The sequence below is a fragment of the Canis lupus genome, chromosome 7 (genome assembly GCF_003254725.2).
Source record: "Canis lupus dingo isolate Sandy chromosome 7, ASM325472v2, whole genome shotgun sequence".
NCBI lineage: Eukaryota > Metazoa > Chordata > Mammalia > Carnivora > Canidae > Canis > Canis lupus.
The window spans coordinates 11697216-11717394 of record NC_064249.1 but is presented as its reverse complement, the minus strand read 5'-3'; the positions used below and the strand labels follow the sequence as shown (position 1 = coordinate 11717394).

Genomic DNA, 20179 nt, shown 5'->3' with positions numbered 1-20179 from the left:
CCGGGTCTCCAGGATCATGCCTGGGCTGAAGGCTGAGCTAAACCACTGAGCCACTGGGGGCTGCTCGGGGAGAAAAGGTTTTAAAGAGAAATCTAACCAATTACTACAACTGTCTGAAGAAAAAAAGATCATTCCTAGGAGTTGCATGCATTTATGTTAGACTTGTGTAATTAAACATTTTAATGAAAGCAAAGCTCTATAATGGATATTGGTCACACCTTGCCTGTTGTCCTAAAATGGGACTTGGACCCAAAAGTTAAATGTTTCATTTTTTTTAATAAAATCAAACGGCACTGAGCTTGTAATGTATATTTTATTTTGCACAAGCTTGCATATATACTGCACATACATTCAGTTTAAGAGAAGATGGAAGGCACACAAGGCAATTGGACTACTGTATCCTTTAAGTGGTACAAAGCAAAAGGTAAAAGTTTGGAGAGTATACAAAAGCTTAAAACACACAAAGTAAAACCCCCTACCCACCCACCCCCCAACAACTTTTTTTCTGTTTTAAAATTTAGTAGCTGCCAAACTAAATTTTTGTACTTTTATTTTAAAATCAATTGTCTACTGCACCTTTTTTATTTTCTTTTTAATATGGACAGGGAGTCTCATTTTTTTTATCATATCAATTAATATTACAGTACATCCTTGGTAATACAAAATTGTACACCTTCATCAAATAAATTAGGATAAATTAAACCAATAAATTATGCAAAGTCTTCAGAACAATAGACAACAACAAAAATCCACAATTGAAATTGCCTCTAGCTAAAAAAAAAATCAAAAATTGACTTTATCAGTTCAGTTATTGTACTATATTCAAATCAAAGGGTCTTTATTACAAAAAAAGAGCTTAATAATGCTATTTACAACATATTGCTAAATAATATAAAGGCAGTGTTTTGTCACGGTTTATACTATATACATATGAAAAATGGCTGGGACAACATTGGGAGAAGCCATGACCTTTGATTCTTGTAGGTAGCGCTGAGACCAACCCCAAATACAATTTGTTTTTCTAATTCTAATTTTGAAGTGGTAATATACAATTTGAAAATGCTTTTCCCCCCCCACGTGGAGGATTAGAATAATTCTAAAACACAGAATGAATACATTTTCACAAAAGAGGGCCAGTCTGTTTGCCTTTTCTGCTTCTGTCTGTGCATTTTAGAGGGTGTCAGATTTGAGAGAGGGCTCAGTTGAAAGACTCAAAGTCCAGACGCTTCCAGATCCTGTTATATTCTTAGAAGGATAATTATAAGAAGATGCAAAGGTTAAATACCAGTTTTGATCCCAGCTCTGAATATGAACATTTTAGCTTTAGTTTTATAGATGGTTTACAACCAACGGATCTACAGAAAACAAAACTGCATTTCCTTCAACAGAACATTTAAGTGCAATGCAGTAACCGCTTACTCATATAAACCAGTTACATTCTTTTAAGGGGAGCTTTTTGAAAACAATGCTTCTTGCAATTTGCAAACACAGAGTTTGTACCAGAAGGAAACATTTGTACTATTCACACGGATGAATATTCTATAATATACATGGCAAAGAGATTTTGCTCTGTCCTCACATGTACACTGCTTTCAGGGAATCTGTAAACCACTTTCTCTTTGATGAATTTATGATTGCTTCTGAGGGACATCCTATTTTTTTGAAGCCCCCAAATCTTTAGCTTTATGACTTAGTATTAACCTGTATATGTGTGTGTGTGTGTGTGTGTGTGTGTGTATGTGTGTGTGTACGTGTATGTGGTGGTGGGGGTTTCTTACTAAGTGTTTTCATGTACATAGAAAAGAAATTTCCTAAATTTACAGAAACTGCATTACCCTTGCCCTTGACATCTGATGAAAGAGACTGTTATCTTTTAAAAGTAGAGAGCAGGATTTTCAAGAATGCTTTCAACTGTCTATACAGTCACTGTAGTGTTCCTAATAAATTCAACAGATGTTGTGAGAATGTAGTTATTTATTAAAATCTCATGTCTTACGTAACAACAGCCATGAGGTTAAATATTTACATTGCTTTATAAAAGTTCCCCTCTTGCTTTAGTGTTTTTGTTTTGCTTTTTTTTTTGTTGTTTTTAACATTTTTAAAAATGATATCCACCCACTTCCCTAGCACAGCAACAAAGATTCTGCAAACATAAAACACTTGAATTAAATAATACTCGGAGGCACAAAGCAAACTTCAGGAACATGTGGGTGAACATTTTCTTAAATAATTACTACATTCTACCATCTTCCACGTTGTTTTACCATTTAATGCGAAACGTCCTCATTAAACAGCCAGAGATACAGTAAGAATTAAATGTTTTGTTGTTGCAAATAGAACATTCTTTTCACAAAACATAACAAATGTCTAAAATAGGTCCTTAAATCTAGATAGGAAAAGGTAAGCTTTCCACTTCACACGCATATATATATGTATATTTTTACATGTGTGTATATGTGTGTATGTGTCTTTACGTTCACACACCCGCACACACATATATAGCACATGGTATGAAATATTGCTTCTATACTACTTTTCATTAGGCTAAGAAAACACAAGATTTGCACCACAGTTACAAAAAATTGGCTTCTACAAGAATTTTCAAAACTCGAATGCTGCTCAAACAATTGAAGAAAAAATAATTTGCGGTATCAAACTGTTCTAAAAATTCTCTTCTTCAAAAACGTATTCTCCCGCTTTGTTTTTAAAAAGACACAAAATATGCATAGCTATCAACGTTATGTCAAACAGCCAGAAAAAAAATCTAGTGTTTATTGCAGCTGTAGTAATTGGAAATAAAGTCAAAAAGATGAAATCGAAAGCCACAGAAGGCACAAGAACAATTGTACTTGTGGGAAAAAACTGGTATTTTGAAGGATTTTTAAAAATCCCCCCGCTGGTGCATTTTAGGTCTAGGCACAGACTATCACCTCAAGTGTATATGCAAAAATAATTTAGGGTTAGCAGAAAATAAGTGGTAATGTGGTATTTCAACATGCACTTTAGACTTCCTTTTTCCTATGTAAACTGTCCCTCATCCTCCCTCCCACCTTCCTAGAAAGTTAACTTTCTCCCAGGCAGCCAATTTTCACTTGGTGAGAGTTGAGCTGAGATTTGAAAGATGGTGATTAAAAAAAAAGTAAAAAATAAAATAAAATAAAAAACAAACCAAACCAAGCCAAACCAAACCCAAAATTGTTAAGTAGGAGTTTTGAGAGACAGACTTTTGTCACTTTCCAATGCACTGGCAGGCACAAGATTTTTGTGATTGTAAAAGGGGAAAAACCACCTACACGCAGAAGTGATTGCGTTCTATTTTCAGAACAAAGAGGTGAGTTTATCCTCATGCAAGTTCTACTCGAAATAATTTCTATGCCTCAGTGAACCTTGAGCGGATATGATCACAGATAAGCACATCAACATGGGTGGTGACACACACTTTTGCTTAATTTGTCTACTTAAATTCGAAAGGCAGGGTAAAATAATACTAAAGATCCAAATGAGTCTGGAATCAATACCGAATGTGCCCCAGATCAGAAGATACTAGCAGTCTGTCTGCGTACAGGTGAATACACTCCGGTCTTGCCTTTTACCTTGCCAATGGCAACATAATGTTGATGTGAATTACTTGGAACAGCAAAGACCCACTTGCATAATGATGTGAACAATGAATTCATACTCTTTCCCATGAAGCAAGGCAAAAGAGTGTGACCACAAGTTGAGATTGCTTCCCTACTTTGTGCTGATTGGGTTTTTTTTTTTTTTATTTCAATGTCATGATTACCTGAACATGTTTTTCTTTTTTTTTCTCCCTCAAGCAAGCCAGAATGAGAACAAATTGGATCTGCTGGCTCTGTGCGTGCTACGTAGGGGAGCACGAGCTGGACAATGCATTTGGCTTGTGGGTGCGGAGAGAAGCCGGTAGTGTTCAAGCCTGCGTCGCTGCCCTCTGTCCACACTGTGAGAGTCTGTGAGCCTCCCGAATGATGCAGGGCATCATAGGACTGTGCCGTTTAATTTAAAGTCAGCAGGTTTTAAGGCTTTGTGCTGACAATAATTGCCTCCATACATTCCTGTCCATCAGCAGAATTTATAAACGATGTTAAATTACCGCGATTGGGTCAGCTAGTAGTCACATGGGTCAACCTGCATTCTCCAGAGTCAAATGTAACTTTTATGAAAATTAAGGAAAAATGGTATTTGTGTTCAATATAATCTAAATACCAGGTTTGTTCCTGTGTCACTTTAAGTGTGTATCAAATGACCTAAGGGGAGGGGGGGGGTCTGGAAAAGCCTATTAGAATGAACAAGGAATTCTTACTGCATCTGCACACAAAACCCATCTGAGAAAACAAGCGTGAATGCCATATGACTTTTTAAAAGCAAGTATGGGACACTGTACACCTTTGAAAAACTGGAAAAAGAGAAAAAAGGAAGAAGAGGAGAACCATTGAAGAAAGCATAAAATAGCAGCTAGCTTTCTTATGTGTGCTGAAATTGTATCTTTTGGGTTAACCCCAACCTCTCCTATGCTGTCTCTACACTGTTCACACATTTTGGTCAGTACTAGCTTCTGAATTCGAAGAGACTTTATCAGTTGCTTTAAAATGCTGTACCTAAAATGAAGAAACACTTCATTAGACTGTCACCACTTTGAATATCCATCCGGGTAGTGTGGAATCGTATACGAAAATAGGTCATTCTTACATGTGCTCCTCTTCGGAGGTGAAGACCAAGTCAGCTAGCAGCTGTCAACAAGAGTCTAATGTAGGCAGGAGTTCTATGGTCAACTTGGGATGTCCTTTATTCCTTACTAGAGAAAGGTATTCAGAAAATAGTGTTTTTGGAAAAAAGTATTAAATATTAAACAGACATCATAACTCTTTGAAGCACATAAACAAAGTTGAGCAAAGAGTACATTGGAAACGTATGTGCCTTTTTAATATCTGACGTAAGATAATAGAAAATTATGCCATAGGGGTTTTTCTCTATGAAAAATGACATGTACTCACTCATTATGAAGAACCAATTGTAAAATTTAGAGAGGTAATTTGAAGATCAGGTATGAGTTTCCCGCCTCATCTTGATAAAGAGTCAGTTTTGTGTAGAATTGCTCTGCCTCCGTAAGAAACTGGTACTAGTTTGGGCTACCTGCCATTTCTCTTACGGAAAGGCTTGACAGTGACTATTTTTCTATTTGAAATCTGGCCTTTTGGGGGTAACTTGTGAAAAGTGAGCCGTTCATCTGCCACTGACATTATTTTTAAACATGTAATAAAAAGCGACTTAATGGAGTTCCAACCAAACAAAATTATTTAAGTTTACGTAGTGGTTTCATTGAGTTTTCTGGCCTTCTTAGCAGTAAAAACGAGAAACACACCACCGTCTGTGGAGTGGTGCTGTGTCCCGGGTCTCCCTCTGCCAACTGCCATTTGTGATAAACCATCAATCAAGCAGAAGCATCTTTAAAATGCCTTTCCTTGCGAATAGAGATTTTACACACGTCAACATTCTTTTTTTTTCCCTGAAAATTAACCCTATTTGAAAGTCTCCAAATGTTAAGGGCCTCGGGCAAAAGTAAACTAAAGACCGATGGAAAAGAACCATCCCCTTGCAATGGAAAACCAAAGAAAATGAGTGAAAGATGATGAGGAGGAACTACCAGCTGATTTCATAACATATCCATGCCTCCCATACACATATATATGAAATCAAAATCTAGACACGTACAACTCGGACATCCAAAGGGGACTGCTACTATTCATACATTCGAAAAGAGTTGTTGAAATTTCTACTCATGAAGCAGCTCTTGTAGGCAGTTCGGGGATTTGAAAATCTCAGGGACTTCACTATCCAGCTTGCAGATGACCTTGTATATGGCCTTCTTCCAGGAAGGATCAACATCTTTGCCTGCGATAATGGCATTGAAAAACTCTCGTAATGTGATCTGCGCAACTTCCAGGAATCTCTCTGGAACCTGCTGATACAAGGAGACAATGGCATTAATAAAGTTTTCAGTTTCAAGTCTCCAGTTCTTCAAAGGAAATTGAGCTAAGTTCTTTCTTGCAGAAAGGGGCTTACATGGCACCTGCATTTGCTAAAAATGGCCGGCCTCTCTTCTCTTATGTAAAGTCGTTATATATAGTAGCATTGTAATGTAGGGTGGACAGCTTTGTGAAGTCTTAGAAAGGGCCTTGGGGAAAAAAAAAAAAAGAAAGAAAGGGCCTTGGGCAAAGGATACACGCAGACACACGGAGAAACCAGGATTCCCTTCTGAATATTCAGGTAAGAAAAGGGGACACGCTGTTGGGATTCCCCACTTCACCAAACAGGTGTATTCCAGGGACAAGTCTCTGGCTAATCTTTCAGAATTTGAATCCTATTTTCTTTGGATTTCCATTATGAAGACGAAGCATGTTCCCAAAAATAGAATAAGAAATCACTGGCCTTTGATATCAACGAAACCCCTGTAAATGAAGAAAACCTAAAATCTGTTTCCTACTCAGAGCAGCAGAAGAGTGTTGACCTGAGTGCTGAATTGTATATGAGAGTAATATGCACCATGAAGTACCCTGCATACAGACAGGGCTAAGATAATGAAATGAATGCTGAGTCCCAAAATACCAAATCTGTACTGAGTCCTAAAATTCTACCTCGGAAATTACTTTACTTTGAGATTAGGATCGCTCCATAAGAGTGATTCATGCAGCTGATGGTAACAACGAAAACTAACATTTCTGGCGTGCTTATTACGGGTCAGGCGCTGTGTTATGTACATGAATCATGCCATTCAATTCTCCCAACATCTCCATAAGGTGTCATTGTCCCCTTTTTACTGTGGGGAAAACTTGGGCTCAGAGAGATCAAGGGAATTTTTCAAAGTCCTTACATTCTAAGACCAATATCCTCCAAATATTCTTTTTATTTTTAAAAAGAGTTAATTAATGAATTTAATTTATTTTTTAAAAATATTTTATTTATTTATTCATGAGAGACACCAAGACATAGGCAGAGAGAGACCGAGACATAGGCAGAGGGAGAAGCAGGCTTCCCGCAGGGAACCGGATCCAGGACTCCATCTGGGGACCCAGGGATCACGACCTGAGCCGAAGGCAGATGTTCAACTACTAAGCCACCCAGGTGCCCCATCAATTTATTCATTTTAGAGAAAGAGAGAAAGAGACAGAATGCACGTGCTGGAGGAAGAGGGTTGGGGGGCAGAAGGAGGGGACATGTAGACTCTGTGCTCAGCAGAGGGGCTGAGTTCCCGACCTGAGCCAAAATCAAGAGTTGGATGCTCAACCGATTGAGCCACCCAGGCGCCCCTCCAAATATTCTTCTTAGAATCCCTATTTGCTTATCCTTTTCTTCCACAGCAACTATTATGTGCATGGGTGTGTGTGTGCATGTTCTTAATTGTTTATTTAATAGTCTGACCTCTTGTCCAGGGAAAGGGGTAGCCATTGATGTACTTAGTATTCTTTGTCAGTTACTAAAGGTAAAAAAGCATGGCTTCTCTTTCCCCACACCAAGATAAAGGATTAGCAGAGCCCTTCTGTGAACTCTTAATTTTCCAAGTACACATGGACACTCAGTAGATTTCTTTTAGTAGGGTATGTATGCATTAGTAATGTTTTATTTTTATAGTAAGTGCAGATACATGAGGAAGTAAATGTACTATAGTTGTAAGTGTAGATAGATCTGTCTGCACATACACAAGAGGTGAAAAGATTTTCATCCCAGTTCACATATGCCACTTTATCAAATAAAAAGGAGGTACGGTCACGTCGAACAGATTTGATCTCTTTCTCCCCTTTGTTTCTCAATTTGTGCAATGGACCATTTTATAATGATAGTAACTATTAAAGAAAACTAAAATGATCACCAAGCATCTCTGTTTTATATATTTAAAATTGGACAAAGAAATTCACTCCTTCCAATGGTAAGTAAGTCACTTGTCTTTTGTAAAAAAAAAAAAATTAGTAATTTCCTAGAAAAAGGGATCCCTGGGTGGCGCAGTGGTTTAGCGCCTGCCTTTGGCCCAGGGCGTGATCCTGGAGACCCGGGATCGAATCCCACGTCAGGCTCCCGGTGCATGGAGCCTGCTTCTCCCTCTGCCTGTGTCTCTGCCTCTCTCTCTCTCTCTCTCTCTCTGTGACTATCATAAATAAATAAAAATTAAAAAAAAAATTAAAAAAAAATTTCCTAGAAAAAGAAGGGACCCTATCTGGGGCCTATCAGAGTCTAGAAAAAGCAAAAAATTTGAGAAGTCCCTTCCAAAGACATATATATCATGTCCTGAGAAATGGCCAGTTTCTCAGGACATAGCTCCCCAAAATCATCCAGACACTACCTCCTCCCCACACATCCCAGGGGCCATTCCCTGATGAGAATTCATCTAGATTTGCTGCAGAAGGTTGGTGATTTCTCCCCTAAAACTCTTGCAGATACAGGATAGGAGGGATAGGAGGAGCCTGGAGAGATTAGCTCTCCCACTCACCTCACACCAAATAAAGAGTCATTAAGCAGGCTTTCTGAGTACTCTCCCCTCTTCCCTCAAAGATAATCCTTCACATTTTATCAGCTGGGCATTATTGAGAGAGGGAATCTGGCTGGAGAACAGTAAGGCAGTACAACTACCCACTCTAACTACTTGGTTTGGGAGCTGTTAGCCAAATGCTACAGAAACATAATCATAGGCATTTATTAAAATAAACAATTCAAGAAGTGTGGTTTTCCTGGTCACTGGCACCAAAGGCATGACAAAGATCTATGTTCCTTGAACACTTGGGGAACGCAGCATGGCATGGCAGAGAGCTGTGTGGGGCACAGGGTACGGTGGCCGCTCCAGGGGAAGTCAGAGAAGAACGGAGCCCCTCCACACCAAAGGGCCCCACAGGAGGTCTGGAGTACCAGGGCCCAAAGGGAACAGAGTATTGTCTGAGATCCTCAGAGGAGAGAGATGGCATCAGCTCTAGAGTTGGGAGGGAAGCAGAGTTCCAGGATTTGCCTGAGGGCAAATAAAAGTAACTTCTCGGGGTGAGGGGGTGGTGGGTTATGCAGCTCCCATCTTTTTTTATTTTATATTTTATTTTATTTTATTATTTTATTTTATTTTATTTTATTGCAGTTCCCATCCTATTATTACCATTTGTCATGCCTGTTAATGGTTTTTAGTGGGTTTTATCTTGTTTTAAACATTCACTTCTTTTGGTGGTAATCTTGGGCCATCCTTCACCATCTTTTGTATTTGTGTCTTGTGTTGTTTAATTTTCACCTACTTCTCGCTAGCTGTAGAACTAGCTAGCAATGAACTTGCCACAAGACTTCTCTAGATAAAGAGCCACAGTTTCTATTCTGTGTATTTCGCAAACCACCCCTGCCCGCAATGATTACCTACAAAAGTTCTCTTGCCTAGTCTTTCAGAATGAGAACTTGTTTTCTGCTTTACTCCATACTGCTCTGGAGTCCTACCTACCTTCTCCCTCAAACTTTTTTTTTTAAAGAAATTTTAAAATAATGCCCCCCCAAAAGATAGCATATGAAGAGTTGGAATCGATCTCAAAAGTCAATTTTTGTAGATAAGAAACTACGAGACTCTACAAGATGAATGAATTATGAGAACAAGAGACTCATGAGAAATAACATGTCCAGGTGTCTAAGCATTAAAGCATGCTGACTCCTTTTTAATGCATTTTCAGTAATTTCTATTTAGATAGGGCATCAAAACCTTGACAAGCTACGGATCTGTGTCTGAGAAAAACCACAGAAGAGCTGGTAACTTCAAAATCAATGTGAACAAAGGATTCCCAGGAGGAAATTTAGGTTATTGGTTTATGTTTGAGAAGGGATGAATTCTTTTTGAACAAATGAAATGGTTTGCTAATTTAGTGCTTACTTTGAGGCAATACTTCCCACAACAGATTGGGCTGGTTTAGAGCAATTGATAATGAGATCCTCTAATGCTAGAGCAATTAATCTTTTTTGGTGGCTCCAGAAAGGTAAACTGATGAGTAGCAACTGATCTTTTGAGAGAGTGCCAAGGAATTCATCCACAGGTAGAAATAGCACCCATGGGAAAAGAGACCCTCACCTTTCTGCTTTAAAACTTTCCCCAACTCCATTTAACAGAGTAAGGGGTGGAGGAGTCCTTTCTGATTTTTTTTTTTTGTGGGGGAGGGACTGTCTTAGAATTCAGGCTTATGAGAATGATGTTGCCCATATTTTTCTGGACCTCTTCACACCTAATGGATTTCCAATCACTAATAAACATCTGCAGAAAATCCCTTAGTGACAAGTAATCCCTTATCTAGGTTTCTTTTAATAGAACCCAACAATCTGCAGAATGAACCCCAGAGTATCTCCTCAGCATCAGGTGGCAACAGTCAATCAAGTCCCTGGAATGCAAGACAATGCAGGCTGCTGGGAGGGGGGAGGGAAGGCCATGCCTTTGGACATGCCACAGGGAAAAAACAAAAGGCTTCCAAAGTCTCTGGCTGGAACTCTGAAGCTATTGTGGGAGCTGCTGTGCCGAGTGTTCTTCAGGAGAGGAGAATGGAAACTTTGCTTGATAAAAAGGCATCCCAATATAGGAACCTCACCCCAAATGGTCTTGCCTCTCCTTGCCTTGATATTTGGAGGAGAATATAATTGCCATGAGGTACTTGAATGCACTCATAAATTTGAAGGGGGCTGGCTATCAGCATCTACCAATTTCATCACAATCTTTTGTACTTGAGTCTCCTCAGAGCAAGCAAGGGCCTTATGGGCTTTGATAAAATGGGGAAATCGGAAGGATGTTTTCAAATCTGCTCCAGCTGTGGCTGAGTTGCGCGGGTGCGCGCACGCGTGGACACGAATACACATGCACGCACGCACACTCACGGTGTGTTGGGTGTGCGGCTGTTTTGTGGTTCTTTTTTTTTTTTTTCCCCTCAGAATGAGTGGCAAAGACACATTTTTCCCCTGTCTTCCTCCTCCTCTTCCCAGTTGCTTTACCTTCAAGGATGATTTGTTTTATTAAACTGACTGTCCCTAGCCTCTGCAGTACATAATAAAAGCCTGACATAGCAGGCTGCCTGCCTTCTGTGTCCTGCAGACACTCATCATAAGTGTCAGGACATACCAAGGTTAGTGGTCACTGGAAGTGTGCTCGCTGGCCCAAACCTTGCCAAACGCTCTTGGCAGCTGAATGAATGTCACAGAGAATAGAAGGGGAATTACAAAGGTTAAAAAGAAGACAGCCTCTCCTATTTTCTGGAGACAGAGAAGCTGATTTTTCACACCTCTGAAATATCCACAAGCTCATCCCTTGGCCTTTTGCAGGAGACCTAAACCTGGCCCCTTGCACAGTTTCCCACGGATACCTCTCCATCCTCAATCCCCTTTAAAAATTGGTCCACTGGCCTAATTTTATCAGCAAAATGATCTTTGTTGAAATGGACAGAAAACAAACCAGGCGTAGAGCTGTCTCCCCAGCCCCTCCCCAATAACCAAAGGCTCAAATGGCTTTTCGAGGTTATCAATAGGTTTCAATCTTATCAAGGGAGATCCTCTATTCAGTTCATCTCTTTAACTATTGTTTTTTCAAACTTACTTCGACAGGGAAATGTAAGAGGGGACCTGTGTATAGACAGGAGATGGAAAAGTAACAACGTGGCTACTATTTTGGTGAATTAGTTTGTGTGTGGGTTTCCTTTCTTCTTCCTCCTCCACTTTTTTTTTTAATACTATAAAAGGACAATAAAATGCTGACTGTAAGAAGACAATGTCAAGGAGAAAAGGGTACTGGTATTTTGGATACTCTTCACTGCTCGCCTTGGAGAGAGAGTTATTCTTGTCACAAACCCTTTTGTCTGCATCTGCTGACTGCTTGCCTGTAGCCAGCAGCATACTTTAACTGTTTTGTCACCTCCTAACATCACATGCATCAGCTGTTGGGCTTTTGTTACGGGTATTGTAGAACTAATCCACTGTGGCTGTTCTACTGTGCAGTAAATAAAACAGAAACGGGCTTCTCAGACAATTCTGCATGAATATTTCAGATGGCTTTACAACTCCAATTCACAAAATCAAATAAATAAATAACTCCCCCAGCCTCTCCCAGCCTCTACCCACACAGAAACAAAACCCCTCGAACTAGACCCAGATGCCTCCAAGTCAACTGGATTGGAGACACTGACTTGAGCCTTCAAGCAATTGTTTCAGTGATGTTGAAAGAAGAGTGCTCTCTAAACTCAAACGCCGTGGTGTTCATATTTACTATTAGTGTTAGACACATCTAAGTTCAAAAACTGGGTAAGCAGCTTTGAAAATCCGGAGAGTTGCTTTTCTCCTTGGGCTTTCAAAGAAACCAAAAAACCCAAAAACAAAACAAAAATGAATGTAATGCCCTCAGAAATATATAGTTAGAGTTGCCTTGTCAAATTGCTTTCACCGTTTCCATCTGCGTTTTCTTCCCTCCCACTTCTCTGAAAGGGGTCAGAGGAAGATGCTCGTGCATCTTGTTCATCCCAAGAGTCTCTTCCCAAAATGTTTCACCTGTGCAGGAGCATGAGAGTCGCACTTTGGGCTGGGGCTTTCAAAACCGAATTTGCATCATGAATTCTCTCTTACAGGGTAAACAACGCACTGATCATAAATTGCGAGGCATTCTCTAGATGACTTCTAAGTGTCTTTGGAGAAGCTAGGAAGAGAAAGGGCATCTGCTCGTGTACACGCACACACGCACATGCTCAGAGAGGTCCTAGAGAAGGAGACAAAGTTGAAGTACTTTCCCCAGCACTCATTCACCCTGGTGTGCACATGATTCCTCTAAACAAACTCTCCCATCCCCGCTGTTTGTTAAGTAAATATTGATCAAGGAGAGACCTAGCTCCTGACGGCAGTGGCACAAGCTGGGGACTTACACTGCAGACAGAGTGGACTTAAATGGATAAACTCAGATGCTTTAGTAACTCCTCAAAGAGATTATCAGATGAAAAGGCAAGAACAGATATGATATTGCTGCCCCTTTCCACCGGTGCATTCTCACTGAATTTTCCTGCCAGGCAGGGGAGGAAACCTGGAGTTATCAACTATGGTTATAAGATGCTGTTATGGAGGGTCTCCCTTGCAGCCAGGCATGCATTTACTGTGTGTGTACATCTCAGGACTAACTGGCCCAGAAAGAAGACATGGCACTGGATGCTGCACGGAGTGCATTGTGGGATTGTGTCCCAACGTCCCCGGTGGGAAAGCAAACGTGAATGTGCTTTGGAAAGCGTAACATACCACCCAAATGTAAGGGGAGGCTTTGAACCTTTAAAGAAGAGTCCGATTCCTGGGAAGTATTTCACTGTGGTTAGTAAGTGTGTGCAAAGCAGTATTTTGAGAGATGCTCTGAGTACGTCTGCTTGAGCAATGTTATTGGCTGAGTCAACAGGTTGAGAAAGTTGCTTTGTGTTTCCTAAGTTTTATTTCAGTCATTTCATGATTGTGATTTGAATCTCTGTCAGGAGCTGAAGGAAGCGCCATGTGTGCTTCCCTTGGGAAGGCCAGTTTTACAATGATCACTAGAGATTAGGTTTTGTATATTAATCACTGAGTGCCACAGTCAAAGAACGGGGTATTATACCTAAGAGTTCCCACTAAACGGCTACATGGCGTTTAAATTTTATTAGGATGCTCACACCTATGTTTGGAAGGCCTGGCAGTATCTGGGGAGCACTGGCTGCGAAGCCACTTGCCAATGCCTGCCTGGTTATACCAGAGGAAGATTCTGGTTGTGGCAGCAACCAGGCTTCGGACTAAAGCCTTTTTTACTCTGATGCTCCAAGTGGCGTTCAGTGTTTGGGCACCCTAGAGGACTGGCTCAGCATAACGCCCATGCAGTTTTAGGCCTAAGAGTGGGGCTCACTTCCTAGTTACATGTTTTGCCACTTAAATATGTGAGGAGTAAATGCTTATAGGAAGTGGCTATAGTTCAAGGCTGTCCTTAAAAAAAAAAAACAAAAAAAAAAACAATAAAACAAAAACAAATCCACCCCCCCCATGTTTCCTCTAAGCAAGGGAACACATGGCAATAACAGTCTGTGTGTATATATATATGGATATATATATATATATATATTTTTACAAACCTTCAAAAGAACAATGTTCTGTTGAGCAAAATTCAGTAGCATTCTGTAAACATTAATTTAAGCAAATCAATACACTCAGTGAGCTAAAGCCATATTGCAAGATAAACTGGCCAGAGTGCCACTTTGTCAAATAGATTTTCGTTTTCTCGGCTAGATAAAGACAGTTTCAAAACGGGGCAAACGTGTTGCAACCAAGGTTTGAAAAGTATGTGGCCTTCAAACAGCCTGCTTGTTCCTACTGCAAAGCTGGATAAACATACTTTAAAAATGATAAGATGGCTTAGAATTGATTTGGCTTTCAGATTGTACGTATAGTAGATTTCTTGGTTGTCTCACAGGAAAAGGATAAAACAAAATCCCATGCATTCAGAAAAAAAAAAATGTACTTGGGAGAAGGGGTTAAATTGTCTTGAGAAAAGGAGCTTTGGGGGCAGTGTCAGTTGGTGCTTGACTTTAAAAAAGAAAGGAAGAAAGAAATCTTTATTCATGCTGACCTGATGGGCAACAGGCCTTCTTGCCAAAATCCAAAAGCCAAACTCTCTAGTGGGTTTGGGATCAGAGGTTTCAGCTGGTGGAAGCTGCTCGCGTTCTGTGCACACCACGCAATGTCATGTTAATGTGCGAGGGGTGGGGGTGGGGACAGAATGGGAGGGAGACCCACACACAACGGCCCCCAGGTTGCTCCCAGCCAGCGTGAAAGAGCTGCAGGGATAATTAGAAAAAGTGGCAAAAGGGAAGCATGTCTCTCCGTCTGTCGCTGCAGCAGGGACATACATTGGGCTTGTGGCAGGAAAACTTCCAAGTGAAACGGCCTGACATCCTCCAGGGCCATACCAGTCTATACAACCAGATAGGACATGGTGGAAATGGCCTAGTGGAGGAAGTGTAATAAAAAGAATGAACAGTCATGTGGAAATTGCAAAAGAGGGAGGGTAAGGATCTACCCTGAATGGACAGTGGAACTTCATGAACAAGCATCAGAGGAAGTGGACTTTGGTCCGTAGTGTGGGCAGAGAGGGGCTGCTACAGGCTGTCACCCGTTGTGTGGGTGAAGTGAAGGACAGTGAAGGAAGGACTGAGGCACGCCCTGAGTATTTTGTTTCCTCACCCGCACGGAGTCTTTCTCTTTTAAAAGTGGCTATTTAGAAAATCCAAAATTCCTACACCTCAATGAGGTTGGTAACATATGTGTTGATAGAAACATCGTGTGATGATCAAGAACTGTCCTTGGATGGGGCGTTTTGACTGTGAATAAAAAAGAATGTCTTAACATCTACTCTTCCTGTTAATAATTTGTGTATACTTTCCAAACTGTATAAACATTCCATTGGTAACTCTGTGCAGCGATATCAAGATAAATAAAACCATCTCTCCCACAGCCCCAGAGAGGGAGGTACTTAACTGGCTTGCCGGGAGTAGAATGGCAAATGTCATTATAATACACTCTGTGACAACTTAAAAATTATTTTGTGGGGCTGAAATTTGGTTCACCAAATATGATTAAAATGGCTAGTTTATTTGCTCATGCTTGGAAGTCTTGGTTGTATACGTGCCAGGAAACACAACGACTGTCATGTTATTTGTGGTGATGGAATAAAATTTCCTTCCCTCCAAAGCTCTGCACGTGTTTCAAAGAGTGACTCCAAGTTTAAACAATGAACACATAAAATTAAACAAAAAGAAAACCAGAAAAAAGGTATTAAAAGGGAAAATCTAATACTTTCCTAATCTCTTTACCCCCAGGATACATTGCAAATACTCTTGGATCTGAAAAAAAAACTGGAAGCTCTCCACTGGAATTATGCAGCTGGTAGGCTATTCAGGTAAGACCTGGATCAAGGCTATTCCACCAAAGAAACAGGGAGTTTAGGAACCTCAGGACGAGGAGAGAGTTCATGTTCTCCAAAAGGGTGAAACGATCTGAGCCAGAGGCTGGCAAACTTTTTCTGTAAAGGGCTAGATAGTAAACACACGGGCTTTGTGGGCCACATTCAGTCTCTGTTGCCCATTCTTCTTCTTGTTTACAACTTTTTAAAAATATAAAACCATTCTGAGCATGGAGTCATAAAAAACAGGCTGAGGGCCAGATCTGGCCCATAGGCCATAGTTTGCCAGCCTCTGCTCTTAGCCAAACTTGAGGGCTGAGAATGAATGCGCTTTCATTCTTCACTAACCCTGTGCGCCTCACTGGGTCACCACACTACTTGTTCTTGCAGGGTAGCTGGGATTGATTCGCCCAAATGCAACCCGCAGTGTCACGTCATTTCTCAGGTGTACCGAGGGCTGCGCATGTCGATGGGAACAGAGTGGAACCACACCCAGAGATCATCAAGGACCAGTCTTGCTTGGTCCACCAAGACTTCAGTCTTGCTCCACCTTGATGAGGAGCTTTTCCTTAGGAACTTTCCTGCCAGTAAACACTCAAATGTACGAGATGGAGGAATCTGTATTTCCTTCAAAACCCATCAAATGAATCAACTCGATATTTAGATGGAAAAATAAGCAGCGTACTGGTCACTCTGTAGCGTTAACTAACTTCCTTTCAAGGCAGCCTCATGAATTATGTGGCATCGGTATCTGAGTTCAAGACAGGCTGGGAGTGCTTAAAGTTTAACTTTTGCTACAATTACCGGGTGAGGCGGTAAAATAAATAGGGCCAAGCTTGGTGCCATTCTTGGATGGGAGATTATCCAAAAACAACAAGACATAAACTCTCCAATATTGCACGAAAGGAAGCTGGGGCACAGATAATCCACAGTTACTCCTGTTTCGTTCGAGAATGCATTACGTGATTGTTTTCTGCAGCAGGTTTATCTTCGTAATTAAGCTTTGCCTAGGCTAACATGGAAACTAGCCTGCGTGCCCTGTATTCATGCTGATAGAGCATATGAGTGAGGAGCCCAGGGAGAAACTGTTAGGAAGTGGGGGTTCAGGCAGGACGATGAGAACAACATTACTCGTGGCGAGCACCAGAGCAGGCACTGTGAGATACGGGTGATAATCAAAAGAATGCTTCCGAGAACACCGGATCCTGGGAGAGACGGCCACTCTGCTAACAATAGAGCATGCATCCCAAATAAAATCGAGGCTGCTCTGAGAAAGGGCTGGGATTAAAGGCCTCAGTCCCATCTTTTGGTTTTCACTAAAAGATCTTTGTTCTGCTGGAGAAATTCTGTTTTGTTTCTGGAGTATTCTATTGGTCTCTCCTCCACAATTACTCTTTGCAAAAGGAAGGATGAGCTATATTTCAAAGCAACCTAAGAGCTTGGGATTGGCTCTGAAATTCCTTTTTCAAGAAAGGTAAATAGTTTGGAAGAGGGGAGAAACAGATTCCCGAATGGCCCCAGGAGACTTCGGGAGCCCTGGACCCATGCCAATACTGAATGGGACTTGAGGTATTGCCTGCGGTGGGGCATCTTAGGATGCTGTCAGGGGCATTTTAGGATGCTGTCAGGGATTGGCACTTGCAATGGCCCTGCCGGAAGGCAGTTACAGGAGTCTACATCCAGGTGATCATGTATGCCATCAGGCCACTGCAAAGGAGAAATCTTTGAAAATAGTCTCTATATTAAAAGAATGGTAGTGGCCTTGAAACCAGAGCCTTTTATCTTCTTCCACCCACTTCTGCTTCTGGCACCACACAAACCCCTACACTTGTTCTCAGTCAACATAGTACCTTTTACTAAAAGTCACTGTTAGAACCAGATTTTACTTTAAAATGCTACAATAGCCCCTTCCCCCCAAAAATACAGAAGTTGGGGGCCATGACCCTAAAAAGATGAAGACTACATATCCAAATGACTTGTGTGAGGATTTAATACCTGCCAACCACAAATGCATGAACACACACAAAAACCCAGTGGGAAAGACTTTCATGATGGAGATTACCACATTGGGAGGCCTTAAAATAAAAGGTGGGTGACGCTTTTGCAAAAGTTTCCAGCCAAGCCTAGTCGTGAAGGTAGTTATCCGAAAAACTCCTTCTGACCCTTAGAAGAGGGGAGGTGCTGTCTATCATACAGAGGTTAACGCATAGCGCAAATGCTGGCTATCTGGGTGGAAGTGTGGCACAGTCTGGATATGGGTGGGAACCGGTCTACAGACTCTCCCTCAGTTTGTGCAGTTCTGTGCCATCTCCTAGAAAACCCACTTGCACGAGGGCTTCACCGACAAATGTCCTCATGGTTTGGCTGCCCTAGCCAACACAACAGATAAAGTGAGCAGCAAGTATAATGATGCGTGCCAATTCAGTCAATAAATGTTTATGAATTTAAAAAATTAGTCTCTATAATCCCAGCAAGGGAGTTGCCACGTCTCCAAGGGCACTGTTGAGATTTAGATCTGCAAAGCGGGCCTTGGGAGAAGGCTAAAATGGGCACCCTAGAGATTTTCACTGAGATAATTAAGCCACAGCAGAGCCACAAGGGTGTCAGTGGCCCCACATGGACACCATCTGGATTCCTAGGGGCTCCACAATCACTGCTTAAAGCTGTGCATCATGCCTGGGATTTATTTAAAGAATGCAGAATGTCTTTATTCTAGAATCACAGAATTTCAGAGATAGAACACAGCTCTGTGTTTAATCTTATCACTTCACAGGTGAGCAAAGGACAGCCGGACAAGGCAGGTGTTGCCAGAGGCAGACCCTTCCATCCGGTGCTCCCTCACCCTCATTGCTGCCCTTCTCATCTGGAACCCACGACTCCAGAATCCTGGAGCCGTTCCAGGTTGGTGTCACCTTTACAGCCACACCTGGGGCAGGAGGAATCACTTTCTCTTTTTCAAACCAGTTTTGCATTGACTCTTTGTCCCAATTCTGATGAGAAGTCCCTGTTTGCTCATTTGTTTGTTTGCCTATTTAGGGTCAGCAGGAAATGGTGCAATAGTTGAGGTACTGATAACAGCAACATGGTAACTTTTACTCGGCTCTATGGATTAATAAAAGCAAAGCCTTATACAGCACTAACTTTGTACTACTAAGTTCACTTAATTCTCAAGACAACTCTGTGAGGTAGTTGCTATTATTTTCCCCATTTCGTAGACGAGGAAATTGAGGCACAGGAAGCGTAAGACACTTGCCAAGGTTTCAATGCTAGGAAGTGGCAAAGCTGGGATCTGACCCCCGGAACCAGTTCCAGAATCCATGCTCTTAGGCTCTGCATTATTATTAGTTCAGGACCTGACATTGCAAAGACTCCCCAAAGGATTTCCTTCTTAGGATTTCAAGGTTGTGCTTTCATATGAAATAACACCTACTCATAAGTGAAGAACATTTTCTTTCCTGCCCGAGAATAATTTAGAGACCAGAGCTTTCTCGCCTTCCTTATCATTGTTACAGACTCAAGCCCAAGACTAAGGCCATGTCTTCGTGATATTAAATATTCTGATACTTTATCTACAAAGACCCTAAAAACATCCGGACAGCATGGTGGATCTGCCCATTTTTTATTTGGCTGGTTGTGCCCTGTAGACACATTCAGATTTGTCAGAATACTGGCCAAGAGTCACAGAAATTGGTCTCCTGGGATCATTTTTAACCAAAAAGTGTTCCTGAGATATTACTCAAGAAATCCAACTTCTGAGGATAAACTTTTGGGACAAACAAAACAAATCTCACTGGGTGTGCGTGAGAGAGGTACAATCACCAAACTGGTGTGGCTGCCCACAGCTGGAATTCTGTGCCATGGTCTAGTAATTGCGACCGTCCCTCGCGAGGGCACAGTCATGCCGGAAGCGCATTACAGAGGGCAGCGGAAATGATCAGGGGCAGCCCACTTACTGTATGAGATTAGACTTTTAAAAAGGATTAGAGCCCCTTAATCTGGAGAGATGAAGATTAAGAGGGAGGAATGATCAAAGTCTATAAAATCAGAAAGGAAATGGAGAATATGGCCACAGTCCTGTTCACAAATCCCAGGATATTATACCAAGGGAGATCCCTTTGGAGTTCCAGGGAAATCACTTTAAGAGCCATAAAAAGAAGATACAATTTTCACAGCAGGTAATAAATTTAGAGAATTATTATCTTGAGGAGTGGTATACTCTGAGAAGGCAGTCAG

At 41.2% G+C, this 20179-nt stretch overlaps 1 protein-coding gene across 7 annotated transcripts in view; it reads right to left on the bottom strand.

The window, feature by feature from the left end:
- Nucleotides 1–294: 294 nt before the first annotated feature.
- The window catches only part of PROX1 (prospero homeobox 1), a 53304-nt gene continuing 33419 nt past the window's right edge, over nucleotides 295–20179 (bottom strand). For 4 of the 7 annotated variants that reach the window (XM_035718799.2, XM_035718801.2, XM_035718802.2 and 1 more), the window contains one exon: nucleotides 295–5980. In XM_035718799.2, the coding sequence (XP_035574692.1) occupies nucleotides 5792–5980 (189 nt within the window). In that variant the 3' untranslated portion in view covers nucleotides 295–5791. The remainder of the gene's footprint in view (nucleotides 5981–20179) is intronic. The other 3 variants (XM_025429911.3, XM_025429913.3, XM_049112099.1) reach the window with 1 other exon arrangement.